This window comes from Brachycentrus maculatus, unplaced genomic scaffold (assembly GCF_059751285.1).
Source record: "Brachycentrus maculatus isolate JH-2025_06_01 unplaced genomic scaffold, ASM5975128v1 h1tg000055l, whole genome shotgun sequence".
NCBI classification, from domain to species: domain Eukaryota; kingdom Metazoa; phylum Arthropoda; class Insecta; order Trichoptera; family Brachycentridae; genus Brachycentrus; species Brachycentrus maculatus.
Window position 1 is genome coordinate 3,724,802 of NW_028280809.1, and position 20,725 is coordinate 3,745,526.

Here is a 20,725-nt window from a genome sequence, read left to right on the forward strand (position 1 = left end):
GATCGGTAAGGAAATGATGGGCAGCCCCGGACAGAAAATAAACATATCAATAATAAATTCAATAAAAAATAAAGCAGGTGATTAGTTTAACTTTAGAACACTTGAAACAAATGTATTCATATAAAACTAACTATTATAGAACATAAAAAGGTATTTAGAGATTCCCTACAGGCTCATGTCCGAGGATACACGACTAAAATTTTTTTTTTGTCAATACTCACTCCCTACGTCTTAAAATTTATAATTTCAATTAAACTATTTTCTTTAATCCATCATTTTTGTATCATTTAATCAGACGTTACCTACTCACGAATTCGTTTTTTTTTAAATCATAGATGTATGTAAAATTATAATAGCGAATGACATTTTCTAAAATATCTTACTCTGCCGACGCTTGAGAAACTACTAAACCACCTTTGTTTTTTTTAATGTTACGTGATATGTTTAAACATGTTTTGGTTTTGTTGGAGAGTAATTCCAGAGTCCAGAGTTACCCGCCGGCCGGCCCTACCCGCCCCTCCCCTACATAACAACATGTGATTAGTGTACACAACAAACGGGATTAGTGTACCTAACAATGTGAGAATCGTACACTAAACAACGTGTCATTAGTGTACTTGACAAGGTGTGATTAGTGCAGCACGCATTAGCGAAAGTGGTCCACTTATGTCCCAGTAGGATCCCGGTAACGGAGTGGCCATTAATTAAATGGCTGTTTTTCCTCCTCGCTCCAGTCACGCGCACACCTTTGATTGTAATTGTTGTTTCTCGGGAATTGATATCGCTGGGAGGGGGCGGACGAATCCTGTCGCCATGGCAACCGGCCCGGACGCTGCGCATGCACCCTGACATCGGAGCCTCGCTAAAGGATCGTCTCTACCCACTACCTGAGAAAAATCAAGAATTAAAATCATACACCTAAGTAACTTCACTGCTAACTTAGAATCAATGAAATGTATAAACTCATGCGTCTAGCGAGATAACGAGTGTTTATTGTAACTGCAGACAGTTGGTAGAATTCCATGTTGAATTGTTGGGTAATATATCTAAAATAAAACAAGGTTTTTGTTGTATTGAATTCTACATTTATTTATGTATATCTTGATACGTGACGCGTTTCGTCTTCTTAGGACATTATCAAACACTAAGAAGACAAAACGCATCACGTATTAAGATATACATAAATAAATGTAGAATTCAATCCAACAAAAACCTTGTTTTATTTTGGATATACAGTATCTACTCAATGAATTAGGGCCACCCATTATTTTTTAGAATACTCTGAAATCTTTTGGATTATTATATTTATTTTACATAAATACTTTAAGTTTTCTATTGACATCTAATATCATGTATATTACCTTCAATAATATGTAAAATATACCTGGATTATTTAAGCCTTTACAAAATTTCAAACCCTTTTTCTGAGAAAGGTCCCTAATTAGCACAGGTAGACAGATAGTTGAATGTTCGAAAAATAGTCCTATCTCATTTATTAGTGAAGTTTCTTGAGTTCTGGTTGTTGTTTTGTTCAGAGAGGTTATATAATTATCGTGTCTTGTGAAAAAAACTTAATTTTTAATTTTAGTTCATAAAGTATAATTTTTTTTTGTAAACACAAGTGTTTTTTTTGAAAAGGACAAAATGGGAAAAAGTAAAGACATTTCTGAGGAAAAAAAGTCTAGTGTTATAATGCTACTAAAATTAGAAATACTATCTAATAGAGAAATTTCAAAAAAAGTAAACGTTTCTCGTCAAACAGTGGACAGAATATCAAAATCCATAAAAAATCAGTCACCCGCCACCAGCAATCGGCGAAAGAACTGTTGTAGGATTAGAAAAACAACACCGAGGACTGATCGAAAAATCGTTCAAAGTGCCTTAGAAAACCGTAGTGCATCAGCAAAAACATTAAAAATCAAATTGGAAGAAGAGGGTATAAATATATCGGTATCAACACTGAGGCGACGTCTTTACGAAGTAAATCTGAAATGCAGGCGCCCTGTAAAAGTACCAAAATTGACACCACGAATGAAAGCGGATCGATTAAAATGGTCCAGGCTACATCGAAATTACTCGGTAGATGATTGGAAAAAGGTATTTATTTAAATTGAATTTTCAACATATCATTTTAGTAAATAAACTTATATATTTGAATTAAACTTAAATTTTCATTATTTTTCAGGTCATCTTTAGTGATGAGTGCCGGTTAGAAGCCGTGACAGAGAGCCGTCGATTTGTCAGGAGAACACCAATGGAACGTTACAATGAGTCCTGTGTGGTAAAAGTTATCAAACACCCCCCTGCAACAATGATATGGTCATGTATTATTAACAATTTACCTGGGCCGCTGTTTTTCGTGGAAGGAACAATGAACCAAAATTCCTATAAGCAGGTCCTCGAACGAATTTTATTGCCCTTCTACCATACACTCGACCCAACAGAAGGTCCATACACCTTCATGCAGGATGGGGCACCTTGCCACCGGGCTAAATCAATAATAAAATTTTTGTCTAACAAAAATCTGCCTTTGCTCCCCTGGCCTGGAAATTCTCCGGACCTTAATCCTATAGAAAACGTATGGAGCATGTTATAAAATAAGGTATACTCATTTCCAAATCCGACAGTAGACTGTCTAAAAAAAATATTCAAAAAATTTGGTCAGAAGACGAAGAAACAAAAAACATGATAAAACAGTGCATTTTAAGTATGCCAAAAAGAATTGAGGCAGTTATTTCTGCCAAAGGTGGAAATACTAAATACTAACTATATTTATATGAAAATATATGCATAATTTAAGCGTAATAAAGTGTTCATGTGTAAATAAAATTCAATGTTGTTTTATTCAAGGTTTTCTCTGAGTTATTCCTGTTTGAATTGAGAAATTGCGCGAAATTCTGCGTGGCCCTAATTCATTGAGTAGATACTGTATTACCCAACAATAGCGAGTGTTTTTGCCTAGAATTTTCACTCATAAATTACATGAAATTATGTTAACTTTAAACATAAAGAGTGAATCCACTCACAAGTAGGCATAGGCTATGAAACTTATAAAGTTGAAGCCTGAGTAGGGACATGATAAACGGTGTTGCATAAGCCGTAGCTAGATTTCAGAGTGACTTGGACGTTAGGTAATTTAAAAAAACGGATCGTCCACATCGCGGACGTGAGAAACCCAGAGATTTTCATAAGCACCCATTGTGTATCATGAAATTGAAATTGTAATCTTATTTTTTGACATCTCATCAAAGATGAAGAGGAATATGGAAGTCTGGGCACTTACGGGGCTGACATATCTAATTGCAGGGCTTTACTTGTAACTATGTAGATGAATGGATGTAGAGGAAACTAGAGGTGTTTGTCAGGATAGAAGAATAAAAGCTCCATCTTTTCTATCTAAACCCGTAGAGAAGCAGCGAGATAGTATTCCTTGTAGTGGTCATACCAAGTGATATATCCCAAAATTTTAAAAATGGCCTAGTCAGTTAATTAGCTTAATTTTATTATATTCTCAATATTATTAATATTTAAAGCATTTACTTTGTGGTTAGTCATTTTTACATTTATATTTTTTTTTACAAAAATGTCAGTAATATTATGGATAAATATTAGTACTAAAAACTACACAAAATGCTTATCACATGCGATTTTGGTCGACCCGAAGACCAATGTCGCATGTGCCAACAAAATCGAACGTGATAAACATTTTGTGGAGTTTTAAGTGTGTAAATAGTCCCATGATAGTGACGAGTAGTGTAAGCGACGTCATCGCGTACCCCGTGCAGCGGCCCAGAAAAGGAACTCTGGGCGCGCGGCGGGCGAGACGGCTGCCCGCCACACTGCGGCCCGAAGAAGGGATTTTGTGTATATGTAAGCGACGTCATCGCGTACCCCGTGCAGCGGCCCAGAAAAGGAACTCTGGGCGCGCGGCGGGCGAGACGGCTACCCGCCACACTGCGGCCCGAAGAAGGGATTTTATGTATATTTAATTAGCTTAGGGACCTCGGTATGTGTACGCAATGTACGGCCCCCTCAATACAGACTATAATGTGTCGCTTTCGGGGGTGGTCTTTGCCCATACCGAGGAGAATTAAGCTCTAGGCTAGGTTAAGTTACTTTTAGGAAAATAGTTAATAGTTAAAATATAATTCATTGTTGTAAAGGCACCGGTACGGTACAGAAATGTAGCCCGTCCGGTGCCTCTAAGAGAGAGACAGAGATATGGCTGTCTCTTTCCCCCGGCCGCTGATTGGCTGTACTTTCCCACTGTCGGGCGGTACGCGATCACGGCCGGGTATATAGAGGGCGCATTTTGCGACAATAAAGCAGTTCAGTTCTAACACCGAAACTTGTTTTTACTCCTCCGCTCCCGATCTCTGAAACCTCGCCGCGCCGCCAGCCTGAACCGCTTCGCCTCTTTGCACCGATTCACGGACCTGTTTCGGAAAGCCCTTTTCAGGGCTATAGAGGTTGACTTGTCGGTGCAGCGCTTTGTACCCAGCTTACAACTGGGTACAGCGGTTGCGGCCATCGCGTCATCAAGCGGTATTTACGCCACCGCCAAACCGCCGGGACTTGCCCCTTCTTGCGCCGCAGAGGAGACCGGAATTTATACAGTCTTGTGCGGACGGAAGACGTCTCGTACAAGTAGTATTGTTTGCAAGCTGTGGTAGTGATTGTCCTGACGAAGAGACGGGTACGTCTCCAAACCGGTAGACATAAAAATCTCGGTGACTGGTTATATACTTATATAACTTACATTATTGTAAAAAAATAGAAGTAAGCTTAATTTTGATTAGTATCGCTCAAAGCTCCCTTAGAAGCTCAGCCTGCAGCTCCACGCTGTTATCATTGTCCAATTATTTTCAACTTTAAAGGGTGAATTTTGTCCCGTGTACACGAGTCTTTAGGACTCTCCTCCTCCCCTAACAGAGCACGCGTCCACCCGCCACCCGCCCTGCTCGTCTCCGTCCGCCCTGAGAGAACATCTGTTAAGTGTTTGGTGGAGTGTCGTGTTCGTGCAGCGAGCGGCGAGCTGCGAGAATGGTGTAACCAGGAGTACAGGCGATACACTGGCCGCGGTCGGAGCGTCCTCGGTGCTGGACCACTCTGATACTTCATCTCTGAGCGTCCACAGCATTGCCGAATCTGCGGCGAGTACCAGGTACGTCGAAAGTGAAAAGCTCTTGAGACATGACGTAAATAAATAAAAATTAGCTAAAACCACGCGTATTACTGTAATACTTGCCATACTATACAGAAAATTTAAACAGAATACAAATAAATGTACAGTAACTGATCAGGAAAATTCAGAAAATTTTCATTCTTTCTAGCGTCGTAAAAAAAACATATGTGTCACCTAGCTATCATTTAAAGTGATATGAAAGTAGTTAATGAATATTCGCAATTAAATTTATAAATACCATGTTTTTATGGACCAGGAGAAACAATATTGGAAGTAAAAAAGAGAAGAAAACTGAGAGAAATTGAGTTTTGATCAAGGTTATTGTTGTCGCATCGCGTTTCGCGTCGGCCTTGGTAGACTCGGGTCAGGGACAAATACCTTTTACGTTTATAGTAAAATGCTTCGTGTCCCGGCTGAATAATGTGTGATTTGATTGCGTTTATTAAATACAATATTGTAATAAAGAGCTTTTGATCTGTGCATCGTCTGGTGGTATATAAACACACCCCTATTTCTAGGAAAATGTTTTCCCAGATGTGATTGCTCAACGTGTGTTTGTGTTTTGGGTAATCCTACAACAGTTTTACTATATTAAATATATTAATAAATCTTTATGATTTATAATTCATGATAAATATGAATTATCATAGACTTATGTGTATGCTATAAAGGTTAATGCATATTTAATAAATAAATGTAAATAAGTTAATGCACATTTAGCTTATTTTTTAATTTTAGTTTTTTTTCTATTTTTTGTGTGTGTATTAGATTATAATGGTTAAAACAAATGAAAATGTATTCAAAAAGAACTCCACCGACAAGACACACAAGGTGGGGTTTGGTGGGTCTCTGCATTTTTATTTTAAACATGTTTAAAATTGTGATTAGCTTAATGTTTAATTTATATTAATAATCCAAAATAAAAATAAAACACAGTTTTAACTATTATCTTTTATTTTCAATAAACTTAATTTAGTTTGAATCTTTAAGTTTTTGGATATGCGTACTAAATCAATAAATAATATAAAAATTTGGACAATTTATAAAGCGCCATTTTCGTAAAATACTACCTCAAGTATTTACGCACTAAGCTTATTTTTTTATTCCAACAACTGAGAACTCTTTTGCTGTCGTTTGGTTGGTGTTTTATTATTTCTTTTCTTTATTAAGTCTTATCCCACAAAGATTTTTCTATAGATGTAAAAGAAAATACGGGAAAGGAAAGCACAAAAAATATCGGCGGGAATCGAACCCACGGTGCCAATTTCTCAGTCAGACATGTATGAAACTTCAAAAATAATTATTAACAGGAGTTTCAAAAATGTATCTAAAGTTTTTATTGATATCTTAATATCAATAAATGATTTTTTAATGAGATGGGTGTATAAAAGTTTGGGTTACGACCTGTTATTTACTGGTTTAAATGGTCACTTTATATACTGTGTAATATTCACGATTCTACCCACGATGGACGACCATACCTACTTCACAATTTTCTTTGACGTGCAGTTGAAAGTTTGTAATGTTTCTAGTGACTATACATTTGATGAATATTAAAAATACGTATGTAGTCAATTAAATGATTTATATTTTGTTCATTTAAGACTCGGAACAAAATATATCTGCAAGTATTTAAATTTTTTTACAGGGAAAGAAAAAGCCAAATAGCTTTGCTAGTATTATGCTGGTCACTCACGACGAGGAAAATAGTAGATTTTGTTACATTTTCTCTGGTTTTGTAACGTTCAAGTACGAAATTCGGAAAGACGAAAGATTTCACTGCCAACCTGGCGATATGACGCGAAATCATTAGTATATAATGTTTGTATATAAGCTTCGTTCGAGTCTGGCCGGGCGGCCGTTATGAATTCATTGCACAAACTAATTTATATAATTCATTGTAAACAATAAATGACAAGCCGGGTGATCTCGTGTTGAAAATAACTATTATATATTGGAAATGTGAGTACTTCATTATTGGTAAGGCGTTTCCTCTCATTCCGCCGTTTGCTAAACAGCTGTCAAACAAATTACGCAAGAAATTTGTCTCGACTGCTGCTCAAATAAGCGCTAATTAGAAGAAATATGTATTCTATAACCTCCGGAATGACCCCATCAACAGCATTGCAGGTAATCAACTGTTTTTGTTGTTGTTTTTCATGCCTGAAAAACTGTGCAATCTTCTTTGTGTGAAATGTCATTTTGACAGTCCGTTGACAGCGAGTCTGTTTTTATTATTGTTTTTATGTTATATTTTAGGTAAAGTACGGACAACCGGCATAGTTACAAGCACATTTATTGTCATATAATGTTATTTATTGCACTATATGCATATAAAATAAGATTCAACAAACACAAAAGATGTCATTCAAAAAATAGCTACAGCACGTGGCGTATAGATTTTGAAATGGTTTTCCAGTTTTACTTATACAGTTACAAATGTCAATTTACTAGTGGGTGCAATGCTTGCCCATGTTTTGTTCACAAAGAAATAGGTATGGATGATAATTAATAAATAATATTGGATATATGATGAAAGAAGACCAGCCCGACGAAGCTTGCAATCGCAAAACCGGACTGGACTCTTTTGCTGACAAATTTCCAGCCCCCATCTGTGCTCCACGAGTAGTTTTATGATGAGGTTGGAACTCTTCATATCAACCCCTCCGAGAAGCCTGCCACTGTATACCTTATAAGACCATCTTAGTGTATACCGGTGTCTGATATCCTCATCATCGGAGATCGCTCAGTGGGTCGTAATGCTAGCAATTATTTTTCAAACATAAAAACTAATTCTGTAACTTTGTTACCTTTTCAGACTCTTGCAACTATTGGCAAATGACTTGTCGCGGCAGAAGGGTTCCATTTCCCCCATTGTGTTGGCGCTTTGGACAGTTTCATTTCCTAGCGCTGGATCAGAATATATAAACTACAGAGGACGATTCGGCATTGTTTTATTTGGATGTGTAGCCAGTAATTACTGTTTTAGTGTTTGCAGATATGTATAGGCAGATAGATGATATAACCATGAAACGTGTGTTATTGCACAATTTTCTTGGGAGTTATTCATCGTGACTAATATATATGTATACTCTCCCCCCTGAAAATAAACATATTATGCTCTTAAATATGTTTTTATTTTGTTCATTAATGACCGAGATCCTTGAAAAGTATCATCCTATCCCGCTCTCTGTGATCTTACAACATTGACCTTAATTTTTTACAGAAATGCAATCTAAAGTAACTAACTGACCATCACGCCGCTTCCGCAGGGATAGGCAGAGAGAATAGAACACCACACCACGCTACTCTTGTCTTTGTACACATTCTTCTTTACGCATCCCCTCACACATCCTCCTCCCAACCCTTCTCCGCACCCCAAAGGTGCATAGGGCACTGCATTATATAGAAGCAGTGTTATCTTGATCGTTAAATACACGAAGGAAAGGTGATCAGCCTTTCGCTTCAGGTACCAGTCCAGGGTCATATTAAATATATATTTGACTGAAAAATCAATAATATTTATTGCGACCCTCTTGGGAATCAAACCCGGGACCTCCAGCATGGTAGCCTAGAGCGCTAACCGCTACACTATGGAGGCGGACCTCATACATACCCGCCGATTATTCGGATTCCTGAATTGACCACTTTCAATTATTTTAAATACTTGATCATGCCAAGTTTTGCCCGGTCATCCTCTGCTCATGTTCCCAACAAGATTCGCCTCATAAATTTCTTTTACAATCCTTTCTTCGCTCGTTCGTTTAGATCTTTTATAACTAACTAACTAACCATCACGCCGCTTCAGGCAGAGAGAATAGAACGCCACACCACTCTGTCTTTGCAAACATTCTTCGCCTCTTCCACGTTCATGCATCTCCTCATACATACCCGCCGATTACTACGACTCCTAACCTGACCACTTTCAAGTATTTGGCATACCTGATCGTGCCATGTTTTTCTTGGTCTTTCTCGGCATAAATTTGTTTTACCGTTCTTTCCTCACTCATTCGTTCCACATGTCCAAACCATCTCAACGCGCCTTTCTTAATTTTATTGATAATGGTTATCTCCGCTTTGGATTCCTTCCTTATTTCACTATTCGAACATCTATCATACATCGTTTTGTCGCACATTCTTCTGAGAGATTGCATTTCGACTGCACTCAGTCTACTTTCATCCTTCTTTTGCCAACTCCATGTTTTACTTCCATACATTAGAGTTGGAACCAGGACTCCGTTGTGCACTGCCAGTTTAGCTTCCGCTGATAGGCTTTTATTTGCCATAACTGATATTATTAGAGGGTATTTCTTTTTCATCGAGAATTTTAATGACTTCCTTTAATCTGACTCTATCGAATGCTTTAGTAAGACCTACAAAGCAGAGGTAAGCTGTCTTATTGAACTCTATTGCTTTTTTAACTAATTTGTCTAACAACAAATGTGTTGAACTTATTTACGTCCGAGTTCACTCGGTTTCTCAGCGTCACATATTTAGCATATTCTTCTGGTGACGGTGAGCTTCTGTATTTCAGATGGCTTTTCTTCGGCGAGTTCCTTGACTTCATCAGTAAACCATTTTATCAATAATGATTATCTCAGCCTTGCATTCTTTCCTTCTTTCACCATTCGAACATCTATCATAATCTCTTTTTGCCTCACATACAAATAAAACTAACTAACCATCACGCCGCTTCCCCGCAGGGGTAGGCAGAGAGAATCGAACGCCACACCACTCTGTCTTTGCAAACATTCTTTGCCTCTTCTACATTCATGCATCTCCTCATACATACCCGACGATTATTACGACTCTTGACCCGGCCGCTTTCAAGTATTTGACATACCTGATTGTGCCAAGTTTTCCTCGGTCGTCCTCTGCTTCTTTTTCCAACTACATTCGCTCCATAAATTTGTTTAACCGTTCTTTCTTCACTCATACGCTCCACATGTCCAAACCATCTCAACACACCTTTCTTAATTAATAATGTAATAAATAATAAATAATATATATAAATAATAAATAATGTATGTAAAAATAAAAATAATAGATCAACCTGGCTGATCGGTGATAATATGCGTGAATAGCCTATAAATAAAAAAAAGACATTCATAATAACAGCAATGGGGGCGCGAGATAGAGACAGGCATGAATATAGAAAGAGGTAGAAAGACATTCGCCGGAGCTAGCGGTTGAGTTCGGCTTCGTCCACAGAACCAAAGATCAATTAACGAACATCTATTTACTTATATTTCTTCTTTTTTTATGGCTATTCACCCTTCTAGCCAATGCGAGTTATTTTTTATTTATATATTATTATTTTACACTTTTTACAATTTAAAAAAGATAAATGTTTGAGTTTTTATTATTTACAAAAAAAAACTTCAATTTCATACTATTTCTGTGAGCCTGAGCGGCTCATTATTAGAAAGTGGTATGAAATTGTGGTAAAATATGTATTATCTGTATGTATTTATATATTGAGCCTTCCTACATGTACTATTGTAACCCACAAATGTATAATTTATATTTTTTATTTTTTAAATGTATTTCATGATATCTTTAATGATTCTTCTCCACGCGTGCTTTCAATCGTCTTCTGTCCCCTGCATCACCCTTCTCCAGAATCAGAATGTCAATTTGTCACTGACTCACAAAGCCGGCAATCCGCCGCGCCGCACATAGGGGCAAGATGACTCGAAAACAACAAAAGCGCGGTCGTGCGGAACAGCTTTTGAAGATAGTTCTGAACGATGCAATCGCCGCAGAATTGAAAATCTAGGGAACTCCACTCTACTTTCACAACTAGGTCATGCAACGACAATGAATCTGAAAGCTTCTGGATAGCCAGTTGCATCCAAATTATTAGCAGAAATAAAAATTATTACAAACAAGTTTGGGAGGTTAATAAGGTTGAGAGGTTAGTGGAAAACGGAATGCTAATGCTGGAGAGGTCTGAAAAGAAGCCGTCATTAAACGGGCACCCAATGAAATAAGATCTAGGTCTCCAATTAATGCCCTGCAAGTGCAGGCCTCTGACGCCCCCTCGGAATTATTAACTATCATTTTTTTAAATCAGAAGATTATATTTTTTAGTCGAAAATTTTAAGATAAATTTACATGTCAAGTATTATCTTCTCAATCCAATTCCATTTTCCACTAACATCTCAATCTCATCGACCTCCCCTAACAAACAAAATTAATTGAAAATCATTTGTAAATGTGTATGAAATATATAAAATAACTAACTAAACAAACCAACTTAATAATGAAGCTAACCCCAATTACAGGAAAACAAACGATTTCAATTCAAATCGTATCGGGTTGTGGTCCCGTGGCTAGTGTCTCGGATTTTTTAATCAAAGTTTTTCGGTTCGAACCACTTTACCACAATTTCATACCACTTTCTAATAATGAGCCGCTCAGGCTCACAGAAATAGTATGAAATTGAAGTTTTTTTTTGTAAATAATAAAAACTCAAACATTTATCTTTTTTAAATTGTAAAAAGTGTAAAATAATAATATATAAATAAAAAATAACTCGCATTGGCTAGAAGGGTGAATAGCCATAAAAAAAGAAGAAATATAAGTAAATAGATGTTCGTTAATTGATCTTTGGTTCTGTGGACGAAGCCGAACTCAACCGCTAGCTCCGGCGAATGTCTTTCTACCTCTTTCTATATTCATGCCTGTCTCTATCTCGCGCCCCCATTGCTGTTATTATGAATGTCTTTTTTTTATTTATAGGCTATTCACGCATATTATCACCGATCAGCCAGGTTGATCTATTATTTTTATTTTTACATACATTATTTATTATTTATATATATTATTTATTATTTATTACATTATTAATTAAGAAAGGTGTGTTGAGATGGTTTGGACATGTGGAGCGTATGAGTGAAGAAAGAACGGTTAAACAAATTTATGGAGCGAATGTAGTTGGAAAAAGAAGCAGAGGACGACCGAGGAAAACTTGGCACAATCAGGTATGTCAAATACTTGAAAGCGGCCGGGTCAAGAGTCGTAATAATCGTCGGGTATGTATGAGGAGATGCATGAATGTAGAAGAGGCAAAGAATGTTTGCAAAGACAGAGTGGTGTGGCGTTCGATTCTCTCTGCCTACCCCTGCGGGGAAGCGGCGTGATGGTTAGTTAGTTTTATTTGTATGTGAGGCAAAAAGAGATTATGATAGATGTTCGAATGGTGAAAGAAGGAAAGAATGCAAGGCTGAGATAATCATTATTGATAAAATGGTTTACTGATGAAGTCAAGGAACTCGCCGAAGAAAAGCCATCTGAAATACAGAAGCTCACCGTCACCAGAAGAATATGCTAAATATGTGACGCTGAGAAACCGAGTGAACTCGGACGTAAATAAGTTCAACACATTTGTTGTTAGACAAATTAGTTAAAAAAGCAATAGAGTTCAATAAGACAGCTTACCTCTGCTTTGTAGGTCTTACTAAAGCATTCGATAGAGTCAGATTAAAGGAAGTCATTAAAATTCTCGATGAAAAAGAAATACCCTCTAATAATATCAGTTATGGCAAATAAAAGCCTATCAGCGGAAGCTAAACTGGCAGTGCACAACGGAGTCCTGGTTCCAACTCTAATGTATGGAAGTAAAACATGGAGTTGGCAAAAGAAGGATGAAAGTAGACTGAGTGCAGTCGAAATGCAATCTCTCAGAAGAATGTGCGACAAAACGATGTATGATAGATGTTCGAATAGTGAAATAAGGAAGGAATCCAAAGCGGAGATAACCATTATCAATAAAATTAAGAAAGGCGCGTTGAGATGGTTTGGACATGTGGAACGAATGAGTGAGGAAAGAACGGTAAAACAAATTTATGCCGAGAAAGACCAAGAAAAACATGGCACGATCAGGTATGCCAAATACTTGAAAGTGGTCAGGTTAGGAGTCGTAGTAATCGGCGGGTATGTATGAGGAGATGCATGAACGTGGAAGAGGCGAAGAATGTTTGCAAAGACAGAGTGGTGTGGCGTTCTATTCTCTCTGCCTGAAGCGGCGTGATGGTTAGTTAGTTAGTTATAAAAGATCTAAACGAACGAGCGAAGAAAGGATTGTAAAAGAAATTTATGAGGCGAATCTTGTTGGGAACATGAGCAGAGGATGACCGGGCAAAACTTGGCATGATCAAGTATTTAAAATAATTGAAAGTGGTCAATTCAGGAATCCGAATAATCGGCGGGTATGTATGAGGTCCGCCTCCATAGTGTAGCGGTTAGCGCTCTAGGCTACCATGCTGGAGGTCCCGGGTTTGATTCCCAAGAGGGTCGCAATAAATATTATTGATTTTTCAGTCAAATATATATTTAATATGACCCTGGACTGGTACCTGAAGCGAAAGGCTGATCACCTTTCCTTCGTGTATTTAACGATCAAGATAACACTGCTTCTATATAATGCAGTGCCCTATGCACCTTTGGGGTGCGGAGAAGGGTTGGGAGGAGGATGTGTGAGGGGATGCGTAAAGAAGAATGTGTACAAAGACAAGAGTAGCGTGGTGTGGTGTTCTATTCTCTCTGCCTATCCCTGCGGAAGCGGCGTGATGGTCAGTTAGTTACTTTAGATTGCATTTCTGTAAAAAATTAAGGTCAATGTTGTAAGATCACAGAGAGCGGGATAGGATGATACTTTTCAAGGATCTCGGTCATTAATGAACAAAATAAAAACATATTTAAGAGCATAATATGTTTATTTTCAGGGGGGAGAGTATACATATATATTAGTCACGATGAATAACTCCCAAGAAAATTGTGCAATAACACACGTTTCATGGTTATATCATCTATCTGCCTATACATATCTGCAAACACTAAAACAGTAATTACTGGCTACACATCCAAATAAAACAATGCCGAATCGTCCTCTGTAGTTTATATATTCTGATCCAGCGCTAGGAAATGAAACTGTCCAAAGCGCCAACACAATGGGGGAAATGGAACCCTTCTGCCGCGACAAGTCATTTGCCAATAGTTGCAAGAGTCTGAAAAGGTAACAAAGTTACAGAATTAGTTTTTATGTTTGAAAAATAATTGCTAGCATTACGACCCACTGAGCGATCTCCGATGATGAGGATATCAGACACCGGTATACACTAAGATGGTCTTATAAGGTATACAGTGGCAGGCTTCTCGGAGGGGTTGATATGAAGAGTTCCAACCTCATCATAAAACTACTCGTGGAGCACAGATGGGGGCTGGAAATTTGTCAGCAAAAGAGTCCAGTCCGGTTTTGCGATTGCAAGCTTCGTCGGGCTGGTCTTCTTTCATCATATATCCAATATTATTTATTAATTATCATCCATACCTATTTCTTTGTGAACAAAACATGGGCAAGCATTGCACCCACTAGTAAATTGACATTTGTAACTGTATAAGTAAAACTGGAAAACCATTTCAAAATCTATACGCCACGTGCTGTAGCTATTTTTTGAATGACATCTTTTGTGTTTGTTGAATCTTATTTTATATGCATATAGTGCAATAAATAACATTATATGACAATAAATGTGCTTGTAACTATGCCGGTTGTCCGTACTTTACCTAAAATATAACATAAAAACAATAATAAAAACAGACTCGCTGTCAACGGACTGTCAAAATGACATTTCACACAAAGAAGATTGCACAGTTTTTCAGGCATGAAAAACAACAACAAAAACAGTTGATTACCTGCAATGCTGTTGATGGGGTCATTCCGGAGGTTATAGAATACATATTTCTTCTAATTAGCGCTTATTTGAGCAGCAGTCGAGACAAATTTCTTGCGTAATTTGTTTGACAGCTGTTTAGCAAACGGCGGAATGAGAGGAAACGCCTTACCAATAATGAAGTACTCACATTTCCAATATATAATAGTTATTTTCAACACGAGATCACCCGGCTTGTCATTTATTGTTTACAATGAATTATATAAATTAGTTTGTGCAATGAATTCATAACGGCCGCCCGGCCAGACTCGAACGAAGCTTATATACAAACATTATATACTAATGATTTCGCGTCATATCGCCAGGTTGGCAGTGAAATCTTTCGTCTTTCCGAATTTCGTACTTGAACGTTACAAAACCAGAGAAAATGTAACAAAATCTACTATTTTCCTCGTCGTGAGTGACCAGCATTATATATCACATAGCGCAGCATGTTTTCTCACTTGATTTCAGGTAGGTACCCATATATGTTTTTTTACATATCTTTTCAATAATTGTGAGTCATTTTAGCACGAGGAGGGTATGCATGATGGCATCCTATTTTATTTACCCCTTGAACCAAGTTTCTTGGATCCATATTTTTATATACACATAAATATTTTTTTATGTAATTTTAAAATTTTTTTGAGGTACCATTCATGCCGGTCTCTTCGTAGGATACATACAATCTTTGTGATGAATAGTTTGCTGTTTTCTTGGCTCGTCTCTTAAACTCGGCATACCAGCTACAAAGAATGTCGGAGATAATTTGGTCCATATAGGTTAAGCGGGTCGTCCTCTGTAGTTTGTGCCTCCGCACATGTTTTTCGCAATCGTAAGAAGCAGATCTGGATGTCTTATATTACAGCCTGTCATGCCGTTAACTCACAGTTAGTGGTGTCCTGACAACCCAGAAAAGGTCCGTATGTTTAAAAAAAATATATTTGGCAGTCATACAAAGAAAAGATGTTTCTGCCAGTATCAAGTATTATTTTAACATTAATACAAACAAAACAAACAAAAACATAGTTTAAATGAGTTTAGCTTTATCATTTGAAAAAATATGACCGCAATTCTAGAATAAGGTTTATAAAGAAGGGTGGATACTTGGCTGGGTAGTTGGATTCCTCCCTGTGTTTAAGCTATTTAGAAAGTTTTCCTTCTCTGTTGTGAGCGGACACTGAAATAACGTATGGTTCAGTAGCAAGACTATGAGTTAAATTTTCATGTTGAGTTGTGAACGTTTAATTTTTAAACAGAAAACTAAAAAGTTAAATATTCGATATCTTGAAAATTCTTGGAAAACTGAAAACAGAAGAACGGGAATTCTCTCTTTCTCTCGTCGACTGAAATATGGCGTCCTGAAAGTTCTGAAAAATCAGTAAACAGAAAATAAATTCCAGCAATCCGAACAAATTCCGAGAACTGAAATTATGTGGAGCGAAATCTCCCCCTTCCCAGCCGACAAAATATTTCAAGTACAATGGATCTTTCAGTCAAAATGTAGGAATGGGATCTCGGAAAAATATGGGTATAGGTACACAATATGATGGAAAATGATTATGGTACAATGTGATATAATCTATACGCTGTATTTTACACGATTGTTAATTTTATACGTAAAATATACACGAAGATAACAGGAAAAAATATATCGAATTTGCAAGCACGTTGATAATGAATTTGCGAGAGCTTTGGTAAGTCTAGTCAGGGCCGAATTTACTGTATGGGTTGTTTATTTTTATTTTTATTATGTATATAAATAGTATACATTTATTTAAATAAGAAAATTTTTAAACATATTAAAAAAAATTGCAGAGACCCACCAAGCCACCTTGTGTGTCTTGTCGGTGGAGTTCTTTTTGCATTCATTTTTATTGTTTTTATACATTTTAACCTAATATACACACAAAAAGAGAGAAAAAGTAAGAATATATACATTTTACAATTTTCATAAAATTAACTCTTGATCATTTACCCATTCCTTTATTTTGCCTTTGTTCAATATTTTATTTTGACCTCTAACATCCGTCGGCAACAAATTAAAAATGTTCGGAACGATATATTGAAGTGTTGGACTTCCATATTTACGAGTATTGTTAATTCTTGGGACTATCAAACCTTTGTTGTGTGTAAATCGTGTATCATAGTTTTACGAAACGAATGTTTTATTTTTACCCTTTTTTCTTACGTATTATTTCTAAATCGTTTAAAAATAAAAATAAATCGTGTGAAAAAGGAGTGTGTATTATTTTATTTTAGTGCGAAGAAGCGGTTCTTGGGGATACGGAATGCACCGAAACACGTGTCACATTAGATTTTAAGAAATAGTGGTATTTACTAAGTAAAAATTAATTATGAAATGGGGAAAAGATCGTGTTACTAAAATGATATATTTTTAAAATACTATACAAAACATAAAGGATATTTTCATAATAGGAATATCGAATTCAGCATAGTCACCGCACACAGGAGTATTTTTACAACATCACTGACCAAAAATGTTTATTCTATTCCTTTCTCTGGATGTATGTAAAACTAATTTAAACTTTTTATATCCTACAGTTTATTTTCGTTTAACGTTATAAATAAACATTTGATAATAATAAAAATATTTTCAAAAATAAATATGAAATCCTTATCTTATGACGAAAATTCTGTATCATACTTTCCGGATCCACTATCATATTCCATCTAATTCTCTTGGTCACTGTTTTCTTCATTAGAGGGTACCACGCTGTATTCCCAGGAGTATAAGTTTTTTTTGTTTTGCTAGAAAATGCTTTACTTTTTTGTTTGGTCTTTTAAAAAAAGATGCAGAGCCTCTGACTCAGAGGCAAGGTAAAAGTTACACTTCAGATCCCAATCCAATGAGTAATATAAAATAATTATTTGAATGAAAAAACAATTATCTATATTTATTCGAACTCCTAGGGAATCCAACTCGGGACTAAAATATGCAAATGGGCTAACCACTACACTACAGAGGCAGCGTGTAAGTTTGACTCTATTTAAGTGTATAAATTCCTTCAAGGGCTTGAAATCAGGTGAAAAAAATATGTTTTTTGTTTACAAGTAAATACACACATACTTATAATCGATCGTATATAGATAGGTACTTATGACTTGTACCCATTTTCTACGAATAATATATTTCTATGGAATTATGAATATTGTTTACAAAAGTGACAGATAGCAATCGGTTTTTTAGCGAGCATCTTATCTTACAGCTAGTGAATGATGATTTTTTATTCTGTCCAGTTTTATGTAAGTTTTATTCTGGATAGTATACATATGCACAATATGGTATTTCATAATTGGTGTTAGGACATATTTTAAGTGCAACCGAAGTAAGGTTATATATTTTTTTCAGAGGTGATGTTCCCAATAAACCTTTGGATTTGGGCATTCAACCAAATGATACAATCGAATCGGGTACATTTGATACTACAATGACTTTTTACGCCAAGCTTTTAGTCCATCATCCTTGCGTCGTATTGTTTTTTGTCACAACTCTCGCTGCAGTATGCACCGTCATACCTCTAGTAACTAGGAAACTTCCAGACTTCACTGATCCCACATTGGTGAGTATTCGATATTCATAACCTTTTTTCATTTAATTTACATTGAATTGATATACATTAAAACGGCGTGAATTTATTTCAGGGGTTTGAAACTAGAGGTACAGTTTTAGCGAACCGTTTAATATCGTGGCGAAATTTAATCGAAGAAACGAGACCGTCAGGTTCGCTGGCTGTCAATCCAAAAGACATTTTGGATGAAGTGCATTACATGAAAGGTAGAAATCGTTCAAACTTCAAACCTAAAGCTAGAAACGGGAAGAGAAAGCCGCCGAAAGATGTTCAAGCCAAAATAAAGAAGATTAAACAGATCAAAAAGCCATCTAAGTCTAGTAAAATTTTATATACTGAATCACCTATCAATATTTCCAAGTCTGATGGAAATTATACAGATGAACACGAGCATTGGGGCTATGGAAAGAACTTGACCTATCTATCGCAAGAGAATGACGGAGATAGAATTGAGTACACACGAAACCAGTGGGTATCATTGAAGAACTTGGAGCTACCTCCTTCTTTTACTGAACATCATCATCTTTCGAGTGACGGCTTTTTCTGCGGCGTTCCAAGTAAGTGGCATTATAAACCTCTTTATTTTCAATATTAATATTATTATTACATCGGACACTGGATTATTCACCCTACGGATGAAATGTCAATTTCAACACGTTGACTGCCATGACAATTTTCAGAATCCCGGTCTAAAAACCCAATTTTATTTAAGTCCCGTGGTTAGTGTCGCGGACTTTTGTCAGAGTTTCTCGGTTTGAATCCACTCTACCACGATTTGATACCTATTTCTAATATTTTCTTTATAATGAGCCGCTTAGGCTCACGGAAATAGTATGAAATTGAAATATTTGTGTAAATAATAAAAACACTATTATTTCTTGTTTTTAAATAATAAAAAAATTCTTTTACTTCTTGATTTTGAATAACTTTTTTATAATTATATTTTCTGATCATTTATTTATAAATTTTCTGTTCATGTAAGCCAGCATTAATTGTTCTCTTCCCAGAAGTCATCTATCCATATTAGCACTAATATATTATAGCTAAATGTATTGCAGTAGAGTTTCATCAAGAAATATCAACAAAAATATCAAAAATACAATTTGTATGTAAATGTTTCATATTGAATTGGGCCGTGATGTAATGTTAAGGCCAGGTATTCGTTAAATCACAACTTAATTTTCTCTAAATTCAGTAAACATTTTACTTAAATGTTTTTTTTCTTAAAACATTGTTTTTGCATTGATAAATTAAGTTTTTCTTCAAAATAATTATATGGTTTTGTAAAGAAAAGAGTTATTAAAAAGTAAGAAATTACAAAAAATATATAAAAATATTTTTTTCTTTATATTTCCTAAAAAACAAAAAAGTATCCAATATAAATTCTTTAATCTTTAAAAAAATTGAGCGTAAGGACACGTCGAGCTTTAAGCGCGGATCTGCGCATACTAATTTGAACACTTGAGATTTGGGCCTTAACTTGTTTTTTTTCTTAAAACATTGTTTTTGCATTGATAAATTAAGTTTTTCTTCAAAATAATTATATGGTTTTGTAAAGAAAAGAGTTATTAAAAAGTAAGAAATTACAAAAAATATATAAAAATATTTTTTTCTTTATATTTCCTAAAAAACAAAAAAGTATCCAATATAAATTCTTTAATCTTTAAAAAAATTGAGCGTAAGGACACGTCGAGCTTTAAGCGCGGATCTGCGCATACTAATTTGAACACTTGAGATTTGGGCCTTAACTTGTGGTATCATTATCCGTAGTGTGTCATTTGAGCGTAACCTCTAAGCAACGTGTTATTTGGAGGTTATATATTTAATACATTTCTTCTCGTACATTATTTCAGTGGCCGATTATGCTCATTTGGTGTTTACCAGTGTAGACGGTTCATCCATGATGACGGTGGATAACCTGGTCAGCATGTGCGTGCTGCAGGAACAGCTGGTGGAAGCCGGAGAGAGTGTGTACCCCAACTTGTGCCAACAGTCCCGACCCCCCAACCTGGAGTGCTGCCCCCCTTGGAGTCTTCCAAATTACGTAGCTCTTCTGTCCAATATCTCATCCTGTATGAATATCACGGTAAATACTCAACTATAATTTATATTTGAAGCAATAACTTTGTGACTTTCCATTTTATAATTAAAATAATGTAATAAAATCATTGGCCTTTGCATCACGTATGTTTCATTATTGTATTGTGAGCGAGGTTGAAAGTCGTAAAACA

The 20,725-nt window shown here is 36.1% G+C and overlaps 1 protein-coding gene and 2 long non-coding RNA genes across 7 annotated transcripts in view; 2 read left to right on the top strand and 1 right to left on the bottom strand.

Annotated features, from left to right (window-relative positions):
• Positions 1-4,944: 4,944 nt before the first annotated feature.
• disp (RND transporter family member dispatched) overlaps positions 4,945-20,725 on the top strand; it is a 29,679-nt gene continuing 13,898 nt past the window's right edge. For 2 of the 3 annotated variants that reach the window (XM_088278190.1, XM_088278192.1), the window contains exons 1-4: positions 18,077-18,168; positions 18,275-18,485; positions 18,568-19,051; positions 20,348-20,580. In XM_088278190.1, the coding sequence (XP_088134316.1) occupies positions 18,354-18,485; positions 18,568-19,051; positions 20,348-20,580 (849 nt within the window). In that variant the 5' untranslated portion in view covers positions 18,077-18,168; positions 18,275-18,353. Of the gene's footprint in view, positions 5,165-18,076; positions 18,169-18,274; positions 18,486-18,567; positions 19,052-20,347; positions 20,581-20,725 lie in introns of those variants that run through there. The other variant, XM_088278191.1, reaches the window with a different exon arrangement.
• LOC148311906 (uncharacterized) lies at positions 6,883-8,313 on the top strand. 2 transcript variants are annotated; one of them, XR_015839325.1, is made up of 3 exons: positions 6,912-7,315; positions 7,445-7,680; positions 8,004-8,313. It is a non-coding gene; the product is annotated as an uncharacterized LOC148311906 (long non-coding RNA). The 2 variants fall into 2 exon arrangements; XR_015839324.1 differs by lacking the exon at positions 7,445-7,680 and having other exon boundaries at positions 6,883-7,315.
• Positions 13,887-15,317, bottom strand: LOC148311907 (uncharacterized). Of its 2 annotated transcripts, XR_015839327.1 has the most exons (3): positions 14,885-15,288; positions 14,520-14,755; positions 13,887-14,196 (listed from the first exon to the last, which is right to left on the bottom strand). It is a non-coding gene; the product is annotated as an uncharacterized LOC148311907 (long non-coding RNA). The 2 variants fall into 2 exon arrangements; XR_015839326.1 differs by lacking the exon at positions 14,520-14,755 and having other exon boundaries at positions 14,885-15,317.